This window comes from Paramormyrops kingsleyae, chromosome 8 (assembly GCF_048594095.1).
Source record: "Paramormyrops kingsleyae isolate MSU_618 chromosome 8, PKINGS_0.4, whole genome shotgun sequence".
Lineage (NCBI taxonomy): Eukaryota > Metazoa > Chordata > Actinopteri > Osteoglossiformes > Mormyridae > Paramormyrops > Paramormyrops kingsleyae.
The window spans coordinates 28,859,275-28,870,925 of NC_132804.1; the positions used below are offsets into that span (position 1 = coordinate 28,859,275).

At 43.3% G+C, this 11,651-nt stretch overlaps 1 protein-coding gene across 2 annotated transcripts; it reads left to right on the plus strand.

Annotated features, from left to right (window-relative positions):
* Positions 1–5,535: 5,535 nt before the first annotated feature.
* Positions 5,536–11,442, plus strand: kbtbd12 (kelch repeat and BTB (POZ) domain containing 12). 2 transcript variants are annotated; one of them, XM_023835919.2, is made up of 7 exons: positions 5,536–5,721; positions 6,047–6,098; positions 6,379–7,461; positions 7,724–7,994; positions 8,513–8,663; positions 9,539–9,736; positions 10,775–11,442. In XM_023835919.2, the coding sequence occupies exons 3-7, from the start codon at positions 6,401–6,403 to the stop codon at positions 10,942–10,944; spliced, it is 1,851 nt and encodes a 616-aa protein (XP_023691687.2). In that variant the 5' UTR covers positions 5,536–5,721; positions 6,047–6,098; positions 6,379–6,400; the 3' UTR covers positions 10,945–11,442. The 2 variants fall into 2 exon arrangements, with proteins under 2 accessions (XP_023691687.2, XP_072571724.1); XM_072715623.1 differs by having other exon boundaries at positions 6,047–7,461.
* The last annotated feature ends 209 nt before the right edge of the window (positions 11,443–11,651 follow it).

Below are 11,651 nucleotides of genomic sequence, written 5' to 3' on the forward strand. Positions count from 1 at the left end.
TGTCCACACATTTCATCGGAAAATTACTGTGAGAACAATAAGTTTGACGTGCTTATTTGTCTAAACACCGGTAATCGTCTTCTTCCTGTGTTTGAGTTGGTTATACATTTTCCACTGTTTGTTCCCTTTAAGGAGCCAAGCTCCAGCTTTCTGTTACACGCAGCAGATTGAACATCAGATACATTAATGATATACGCCCTTTAAGGGGGCGGGGGGGTCCAGCTCCCGGCTCTGCTGTGTCAGCGATTCTGCAGTACAGCTCACCAGGTCACAGGGACCCGGATAGGGGTGTGCAGTGTGGAGTGTGCAGTTCGGAATCCTGCCCATTTCCTTAGATTGAGAAACCCATGTGAATGGTTAATGCCATTATGGGCTATTACAGTACATATTACACCAGAGTGATGTCACAGGCTGAAAACATGAGACCTGATAGCCCATTTCTTAAAATAGCCCAGAAAAACTATACCTAGAAAAAAATATATAGACATACAAAAAAGATCTAGTTTTACTTGCAATTTTAAAAATACAGTATTAATAGTATTGTACAAATCAGGCATGTTTTGGCACAACATTGCAATACACAGGGAAGGTATGTATATTTCAGAGGGAGGGGGAGAGGTCAGAGGTCAGGCCCCCCTATTCATCCATAATCATTTCTTCAATTTCTTAGAGAGAGAGACACTTGGAGCAATGGTACATCTCTCTCTAGGTTTGTATTATTTTTAGTTTTGGTATGTTCTTTATTTGAGGCCAATAAAAAGGATAAGCAGTTAGAAGCTGGATGGATGGATGGACAGATGGATGTTTACATTTGCTTGCAGCCTGTGACGAATGCTTTTAAAATAACATGGAGGGCTTCTAAGCATCTGTTTCCCTTTGTAATAGTGGCTCGTCTCAGGATAGCATCATATTAGGGAGCATGAAAGTGCACTACATATGAGCTGATGGGAGAAATATGGTGGCCATGTAGAGGCCTTACAAGTAAACCTCCAAGCACATACATAGCAAGAACTTCTGCTCTCTCTTAGTGAGAACAGAGAGGCTCAGAAGGTGCTTCTACCCTCAGCCATCAGGTTACTAATACTTAATCAATGGTTATAATTTAACATCTGCTCTTTATTTATGCACTTTGCACTTTATATGAACTGTGTTGCACATCTCTGGTCTTTCTATCCCCCTGAATAACTCTCTGTTCCTTTTTTATTACATTTATTATATTGTCACCTTTCTGTTTTACTGCCTTCAAGTATTTTTATTATGACCAACTTGCACTTCACTGCAGGTAATAGTCTAACTGAACACCTTGCATGTGCCAAATAAAACCATTGAATCCTTGAAATAAAGATGATCAGCAGACGTGTGGAATTCTTACAGAAGGCCAGTCAGTCATAGCGGGAGGAGTTTTGAAAATGTTCAGTGATCAGAAACACAGTATGATCTAAGAGGTCACTTTAAGACATTGATGCCTTCCCCCAAAGCAGGTACACTATATGAACAAAAGTACTGGGACACACCTCTTAATCATTGAATTCAGGTGTTTTATTCAGACCCATTGCCACAGTTGTATAAAACCAAGCACCCAGCCATGCAGTCAGGTTCACAAACATTTGTGAGAGAATGGGTTGATCTGAAGAACTCAGTGAATTCAAGTACTGTTGTAGGATGCCACCTTTGCAATAAGTCAGCTCATGAAATTTACTCCCTGCTAGATATTCCATGGTTAAATATAAGTGGTATTATTGCAAAATGGAAGCATTTAGGAACAACAGAAACTCAGCCACGAAGTGGCAGATCACGTAAAGTAACAGAGCGGGGTCGCCTAGTGCTGAGGAACATAGTGTGTAAAAGTTGCCAACGTTCTGTTGACTTAATAACTGCAGAGTTCCAAACTTCCTTTGGCATTAACCCCAGCACACTGTGCACTGGGAGCTTCATGGAATGGGATTCCATGGCTGAGCAGCTGCATGCAAGCCATCCAAGTGTAATGCCAAGTGTTGGATGGAGTGGTGTAAAGCACACCACCACTGGACTCTGGAGCAGTGGATATGTACTGTGGAGTGACAGATCATGCTTCTATGTCTGGTGATGGACGAGTCTGTTTTTGGCAGATGCGAGGAGAACATTACCTGCTTGACTGCTTTGTGCCAACAGTAAAGTTTGGTGGAGAAGGGATAATGGTATGGGGTTGTTTTTCAGGGGATGGGCTATGTCTCTTAGTTCCAGTAAAGGGAACTCTTAATACTTCAGCCTACCAAGACATCTTGGACAATTATATATTTACAACAGTTTGGGAAAGGTCCTTTTCTGTTCCAGCATAACTGTGCCCCAGTGGTTGGGTGAATTTGGTGTAGAAGAATTTGACTGACCCACACAAAACCCTGACCTCAGCCCCATCAAACACCTTTGAGATTAACTAGAACACAGATTGCAAGGCAAGCCTTCAGACTCAAAATCAGTGCCTGGACTCACAAATGCTCTTCTGGTTGAACTGGAGAAAATTTCCACAGATACACATAAACCTGTGGAAAGGCTTCCCAGAAATTCTACCACTGAACCCCCAATGCACAAAACAGGACGAATAGTCTGTGATGACCATGCAGTCCACAGAGGACTACAAACAGAGAGCCATACTTGGCAACAGCAGATGGCAACATCATGTATTTCTATTAGGGATATGCATCTCCATTTCTGAGGCGAGGCGATAAACATCTCGATGCACCGCCAATCATCCAATACATTAAAAATACTTATGAAGTAATTACTATGCCAAAACAATACGATTCACCCCTATTGCGATGCACTGCAATTCGACATACGATGCGATGCATCATGGGACATGCCTCCAACTCCAAGCAGGCCATGAGACTTGCAGAGAATTGACCACTGACAGCAGTGAAGAACTGAAAATGAGAGTGTGTTTGAGAAGCAGTTTAGAGAAGGGGAATCAATCTAAATATAACATTATTGGTCAGAAATTATTGGTCAGATTTCTAAATAATTAAGGCATAGGGTCTCAACTATTAACTATATATAGATATAACCCTGGATGTGCTGCTTCTTGATAACTCCAGGCCACTGTACAGGCCTAGGGCAGGGGGGTGATGGTGAATACAGTCTGGAGGTGAATATGACTTAACAAAATAAAACTAAAGACTTTTTACTATAAAAAACAGCTTAGCAAAAAACAAACAAACGAGCAAACTTAGGACTGTATTAAAGATTCTTCCTCACTTTCCAATACGCATAAGAACGCGTTGGTGATTCTTCTGCCTTCACAGACACAAACGAGAGCTTGCTTTTGGGCGCAAATTTGCTGTAGTCACAAATTAAACTTTTCCGTGTTGGCTCCATAAAACATAGGCAAATACAACAAAATTATAACACGTATACTGGCTTGTGTAACCGGTCTCGCTCGGGTCTTAATTTACCGCCCGATCGTGCTAAGCGAGTCCAGCTATAGATCCCGGTGGAAATTCCAAGAGCTGATCCTCTCACTCTGCGTTGTGTACTTCTTTTCCTTGTGGTGTGTGGGTGCGGGAAAAAGGAAGCCGACACCGTGGGGCCTTTGCTGGACTCGGTATCCGACGTCCGTTTATTCTCTCTCTGGTAATGAACAGGAAGAACCCACGAATCAATCCCGACACGCGGCAGCTCGCTCACTCTTCCCCGAAGAGACAAAGGAAAAAAGAGGGAAGCCACGGAGGATTACCGATATACCTGAATATATATAAAAAAATAAAACCAAAAATTATAAAAAACGCATACCTGGTAATGAACAGGAAGAACCCACGAATCAATCCCGACACGCGGCAGCTCGCTCACTGCTCATGTTCGCCCCCACAACGAAAAATACATCAGAATGCAAGGTAATATATACATATTAACAATGATATGTATTAACTTTTATAGCAGGTATTTATATAATAATAAAAGGATTATTTTTCTTTAGATTGGGTTAATGAGAGCCAAGTTACCTCTTCCCCGAAGAGACAAAGGAAAAAAGAGGAAGAGGGAACACGTCATGCCCCTTTTTATACCTGCGAGAGGCGCCATGAAGCAAGGCCTTCTGGGAGTTAGTGTTCACTGTCCTACTCATAACTACCAGGATTTTAATAAGAATTTTGAGTAATTATAGATGTCAAAATAACTTTGTTACACTTGGTTATACTTAAGTGCACCGAAAGAACTAATTAACTTTAACATAGCAGACACCGCGACTTGGTGAAATGTGTGTAATTTTGAAAACCGCTAAACATACTACATTTAATCAAAATCTTTCAAATGAACCAAATAAACGTCCATCTGTCTCATTGCCAAATATGGTTCAACATTTAAACAAACGGATGGCTCAAAAATATTCCCCTAAAAGTATATATATGATCCTGTCGTCTGGAAGCAGAGTTATCACCCCAAAACGTTAACTCCGTTGTGAGCTAAATAATTAATACGAAATTAAATGATTTACCTCACTATTCTACGTAAATCGTATTTTACCGATGCAAAGATGTATAACGAGTTTATTCCAGATTGTATTCGGCGCACACTTTTAAATCGGGGCAGTCACATCGTGAACGTTTATCCGTTGCGAATCGGTGAATCTTACCATCCCTAATTTCCATGGTATTTTTTAAACATTATTTCTTACAGACTCACTCCATCCATTCACTCACCCTTTCATCTTCCAATCACTTATATTACTGCGGGGTTTATCTAAAACTCGTGAACACCTGTCAGCAGGTCTTCTGCGGCTTCTTTCCGGAACAATGACCAACTGTTAATATTTTCATTAATAAATGGAAGAGCGGATTGACCATTACTTTCCGACTGAGGAGCTGATCTTTGACTCTGATCTGTTGACCGTAGCAAATTATACATTTCAGTCAGATTCCATTACGACATAGAAAGGTTTTTAATGGATTTGGAATGTTGAAACTGGTGACAGCATCACTTTATTAAATAGTAAAATAAACAATAAAACACTGTTGCCTTTACCACTATATATTAGCTCCTATGAATATGTTCTTAAGGGATTAGTCAAGTGTGACTGTTGTGTTTTTTCTGGTTTTATTGCATTTAAATGGACACATGCTATTATTTGCCTAAAAAAGATTATAAGACAGGGAACTCCACCAGTTTAAGAGACGAATGTCATGAAACTTGATCTCGTTCTCATGCACTGTCAGAAAAATGGGTACAGCCCGGGGACAATTTTGTTCCCCAAGGTACAAACAACATTAATGTGCCCCCTACGGTAAAACAAATGCTCCTCAGAGTCTATTTCTGTACCTTAAAAGATACATTGACCTACAGCTATGGCACACAAGTGATTGTACCAAAGATACAAATTGGTACTTTTTTTCCTGATAGTATGACGTTGCATTATCATAAGACTTAAACATTGAAAAATGACCTATGCATTAGAAAAAAAAATACAGTTTGCTCCTCTGTGTGACTCCCATTGGCTGATTATTAAACTTTAAATAAACGACAGCAAATACACAGGATGGTTTCTGGCCTGCTCGGCATTTCGAACGAGTGCACATTGCAGTCTATTTAAAGCTCTGCTGCAACTAAGAGCTGGCTAATGTCTGTAAACAGTCTGCGATGCGTCAGGAAAGTTTTAAGCCCTGTTCTCCGTTGCTCCATTGCCGTACGTAAAGAAATGCGATGCCACCTTCGTCCAACAAAGACTGATTGACCACGAAAACAAAGGAAAGGCTGGTAGGGTGTGCTTCATGTCCCGCTCACCTTACTGAAGCATGCTTGTAGTGCCATACTTTGTGTACTTATGCCTCTTACTTTAACATAGAACGTGCCAGGATTCCCCTGAACTATCTTGACCAGCTCCTAACACAGAAGGACACCTCAGTTCGATGCTTTGTTTGGGGGCTTTGTCTGGCATTCTTTAAAGAAGTCACTGAGATCAAACCCCCATCAAGAACTAATTAAAGCATTGAGAAGCTAACGATGACATAATGTTACTAAAATACTCTTTTTGTGTCGCTATATTTACTGACAGTCTTACAGTGACCTTTTTCTCTTGCAGGTCTCAATATACGAAATTCTGTATTGCTTGGTCTAAACAACTTGCAAGACTGGTATGTCCTTCAGACATAAGTTTGTGACATTTGTAAATTATTTGTTTACATTCTAACACATTGGCAGTGAGAAAAGCTGTAAGATGTTAAGTGTAGAAAACAGAAGAGAGTAGGCAATTCTTAATGGTCGGTGAAGTTGGGGATGTTTATAATAAACCACACAGTGACCTCATTTTGACCTAGTTTCAGATTTCCCTAAAGAGGAGCCGATCTCATTAGGTGACCGAGCTGTGTAGTGAATTTGTTTAATTGTTTATTTTGTTTATTTCATCTTTTTGAGTATCTTTTTGCTGTCGTGAGCCATGGATCCCAAAAACAAGCACGGCCTTGCGCTTCTGGAGCAGCTGTGGACGATGCGTGAGACGGGTGAGCTGACCGATGTGGTCCTGGTGGCCGAGGATGTCTACTTCCCTTGCCACCGCGTGGTCCTGTGTGCCTTCAGCCCCTACTTCCGGGTCATGTTCACCTGCGGCCTGAGCGAGTGCGGCCAGCGAGAGGTGGTGCTGCGGGACACGCCTGCTGAGAGCCTGGGCCTCCTGCTCGACTACATGTATCTGGCAGAGCTGCCCCTCACCAACACCAACGTGCAGGGCGTCTCCACTGTCGCCTTCCTGCTGCAGATGGATGATGTGTTCAAGCAGTGCCAGCAGCATATGATCGACCACATGGACGCCTCCAACTGCCTGGGTGTATATTACTACGCTCGGGAGCTGGGCGCTGAGGAGCTGGCTGATCTGGCGCAGCGGTATCTGCGGCAACATTTTGCCGAGGTTTGCCTGCAAGAGGAGGTGCTGGAGCTGGAGGTGCACCAGCTGCTGCCACTGGTCGGCTCAGACGACCTCAACGTCACACGCGAGGAGAGCATCCTGGACATGGTGCTGCGTTGGGTGGACCACCGGCGGGCCGAGAGGGCTACACACCTCGCTGAGCTTCTGCGCCGCGTACGGCTCCCTCTAGTGGCACCCGACTTCCTGCGAGAGGCAATGCGGAGGAGCACGGTGCTGCTGGGGGACGCTGAGTGCCTGGAGATGGTGGAGCAGGCCCTGGAGGCGGCCCGGCAGCATCCTGCTGCGGCACCGCGGCGCCTGAAGCTGCGATACGGCATGGAGACCACTGACGTGCTGCTCTGTATTGGAAACGACGGCCTGGGCATCAGGTCACGGCAGGGCAGCTACTGCGACTATAGCTTCTGCTACGCCCCCACCACTGGGCGCACCCTCTTCATCACCTCACCCCGCTACGGCGAAGTGCTGGGCTGTGTGTGCGCCGGCGTGGTGACTGAGGACAACCAGATCGTGGTGGCTGGGGAGGCAGGGGCCCGCAGAATGGCCCGGCAGAAGAACAGAACTGTGGATATCTGCAGGTAAGAGTGAGCAGACAGGAAGTGTGACCAACATACTGAGTGAGAAGGTGACGGTGGCAAGTCACGAAGGCAACTTAGGGACCAATTCGGATGAACGGGTATAGTGTCCAATTCAGGGATGGACTTGCTTGTGAGACAATCATGCTGATAGTGAATTGTCACAATCGCTCATGGTTAGAGATACTTGGGCAACGAAGGTCTAAATAATTCAATTAATGAATGAAGTAATTACACCCTCTGTCACATTTACTTGCTATCGCAGGTACAAGGCATCAGCACAGGGCACCTGGGAGAAGCTCTGCTCAGTGGAGTATCGGGATATGTACGCTCTTGGCACTTTGGGCGACACTCTCTACCTGTTGGGGGGCCAGATGAAGCTGAAGAACCAGTACCTCATAACCAATAGCGTGGAGCGCTGGTCCCTGAAAGGCGGGCCCTGGAGAAACTCCGCCCCACTGCCAATGCCATTGGCTTGTCACTGTGCTGTCAGCTTGAAGGGCTGTCTTTATGTGCTGGGAGGCAGGACACCACAGGTAATGGCTTGAAATGGAATAATTGCACAACACTCAGTTTATTTAGTTATATTTGTGGTACCTGATTTGAACTTTTAATGTCTGAATGAAAAATATCAATCCTTGGAGTAAATCAAAAGAAACCTGGTTCATTTCATTTGTTAATGCCAATTCCATACTTCATAATTGCTTATATCAAATCAGAATTTTTATAATTAACAGTAACATAAATTATATAAGATGAATATGAAATGAAGCAGTAATATGGATTTTTCTTTCATATTGTGTACCAAGCTGCATTTTTCCCCAGCTTTGTTTAAATGTGTTCTTTAATTTAGATTCTGTGCTTTTAACTGTGCTGAGAAAAAGAGTACACTGATTTTTGAAGCAAAATTATAGAAACACTTACACATTACTGAGATGAATCTGCATTCAAGACTGACTGTATTCAGACCCTAATCAAGCCCCCCCTCCGTCCCCCTTCCCATTCCACACCTGGTTATCCCCGTCACTGCCCCGTTCCACTCCCGTCTCTGCAGTGTGACAGGCCAGATGACGAGCCCGACCGCCTGAGCAATCGCATGTTCCAGTATGACCCCGAGGCAAACAAGTGGGAGGAGCGTAGGTCCATGAAGTTCTCCAAGTACCGCTGCAGCGTGGTGGTGCTGAACGGGGAGGTCTACGTGCTGGGTGAGGGGGAGGCCTGGGGGCAACAGTGATAAGCGTCTGATCTTAACAGAGAAGATTATTTTGAAGTATATTGCATGAAGATATACTTGAACTCTGTACAAAATAAAGGCATGGATACCTTGGCAGATTCAGGGAGCCCAGCACCTGACAGAGGCCTTGAATATGTAAAATTATGCGTAAGATTGGCAGGGGGGGCCAAAGTGACATTTCATCAAGGGGGCCAGAATCTCAAGCTACACCCCAGCTTGTGTATAGCCAACTTCCATTTGCACAACATCATTTTTTGTACTATTTCACCATAGCGGTACACTGTTTTGCATGGTTTTTCCTGTTTATTTATTGATTCAATGCCTTTTCCCTTGAATATTTATTGTCTTTTTACATACGTTATCCTGCTGTATTTATTTTCTACTTATTTTATCCATTGTTGTATTTCTTTCTGTGCTATTGGACAAAGAAATTTTCCCCCATAGATCAATAAATTTCCATTCTATTCTACAGTTCACTCTGAAAACGGGTCATTAGATATCAGTAACTGAGGGGTTTGATCCCTGTCCAGAATCAGAATCTTTTTTGCTAAGACTTTAGCTTTGAGAAAGACATCTAGGTCCTACAGCTTCTACATTTTATTTATTGATCATACGCTGTTATCCAGAGTGACGCACTATTGATTTAGTAGGATCAGAAAGTCTCTGGAGCGGCTGGGGGATTAAGGGGTCCGATGGTGACATTAATCTGCTGACAGTGGGATTTGAAACGGCGCCCTTCCAATCACAGGCACAGAATCCTAACTTACTGAGTCCCACACCACCCCCAGCTTCTCTGGCAAGAACACCTCAATGACAACCAATCCCAATGTGCTGTTGCCCCTGTAGGGGGCATTGGCTGTGAAGGAGCTGACCGTGGACAATCACGCCGCTGCCTTGATGTCGTGGAGATTTACAACCCTGATGGGGACTTCTGGAGAGAGGGACCCCGGCTGCCCTATCCGCTCCTCTCCCTGCGCAGTGGGGCATCCAATGCAGGGGCTGCAGGAGGCAAACTCTACGTGTGTGGCTTTTACAGGGGGGCTGGTAAGCACCGTGCCATACAATCATCACATGACCCCAGGTGCCACCCTCATCGTGAGCATATCCTTGATAGTTTAACACCCTAAGACTTTAATATTTATCATTTCACCTGTTGTGGAACAAGATTTTATTAGTAATCAACTTGATAAGTATCAATGAAAGACATAAAATGCATGTCTATTCATGAGATTAGATTTTTTAAATGATAAATTGTAATTCTATTAGCTCAGTTCAAAATAAACAATTCTCCAGTGTCATAAAGGTCAATGTCACAAGGTTTTGATGCCCAAATAGGATATTGGGTTACATCTTTAGGTGTGTGGAGTTTAAATCAAGGGAGGGGACGTTACGATTATACAATTATACAATTCCTTGGTAAGACCCCACCTAGAATATTGTACATTTGGTCACCATACCTTAAGAAGGTCATTGCTGCCTTGGAAAGGGTGCAACGTAGGACTACAAGAATGATTCCTGGTCCTAGAGGAATGTCTTATGAGGAGAGGTTAGCTGAGCTGAATCTGTTCAGCCTCGAGCAAAGGAGACTAAAGGGGGACATGATCCAGGTATATAAGATTCAAACAGGTCTGGATGCTGTTCAGCCAAATAGTTACCTCAATATTAGTTTAAATACTAGAACTTGAGGCCATAGGTGGAAATTAGCAGTTGAACATTTTGATAAAGCACTTCTTTACACAGCATGTAGTTAGAGTATGGAATAGTCTTTCTGTTAGTGTAGTGCAAACCTTGGGTTCCTTTAAATCGGAGGTAGATAAGATTTTAACAACTCTGAGCTATTAGTTAAATTCTCCCCAAATGAGCTTGATGGGCCGAATGGCCTCCTCTCGTTTGTAAATTTCTTATGTTCTTATGATGTTCAGTTTTAGTGCTGGAAATCTACATTTTGGGGAAGTTTGATATTGTATAGAGTGTACAGCGAAACACTTGACTAAAGTAAATATCCCCCTAAGTCTAATAGAGCCCTAAGTGCTGAGGTTGCTAAAGGTTTGGTCAGACAGTATTCCAAACCTTTCCTCTTAGATCGGCATGACGCCATCATCAAGGACATCATAGAACTCGATCCATGGGAGAAAGTGTGGACTATGGTGGCACGGCGTGTCCTGATGCACGACAACTATGACGTATGCCTGGTGGCCAACCTCAACCCTCGCAATCTTGTGGCCCCACCCTCAGATGCTTCAGATGAGTGATGCACCTAGGAGTCTGGACTAGCATAATGGCGCCCTTGTTATACCAAAGCTGGCACTGTGTACAACATCCATCTGGACAATCGACATTGCTTTGGCTGTGTACACTCATTAGCTTGACGCATCCATCCGTTCATCATTCATCAGAGCATGGAAGCAGCAAGACTACATGGCATGCGATGAGTACTTTTACCAGATTTAGAGGTTTGTTACGTAACTAACACTCATTACTCAGTGCTACACCATGTAGTTAATGGTAGTTTAGTGGTAAACGTCATATAATTTTTTATGGGGGCCCATTCACTGGATTCCTCATTGTGAAAGCAACATAAGGATTTCTGGTTGCAGTGAATCCCATACTGCACCCTCAAGATTCCTTTGCAAAGACCTTTCCTGGTGGAACTGTTTATACATGTACATTGACTGGGCTGCCCCATTTTGGCAGTTTAAAATGTACCGTTGACTGATGGGACAATTAAATATTATGCTGTTTTGTGTAAAGCATGTTTGGAAAAAAACCTTTGTTTACAAATTGTAGTTCTAGTGTTTAATCTCAATGATGAAAGCACCCTTATAATGTAGGCACATCTTGTTGAAGTTCTGGGCCCAGAGGTCTCAGAAATGAAGAAGGTAATATTTCACAAATCTGTTCTGTCTTCTTGACAGAACTTCAAATTCAGTGCTGATAAAAGTTTACTGAGTTTAATGAG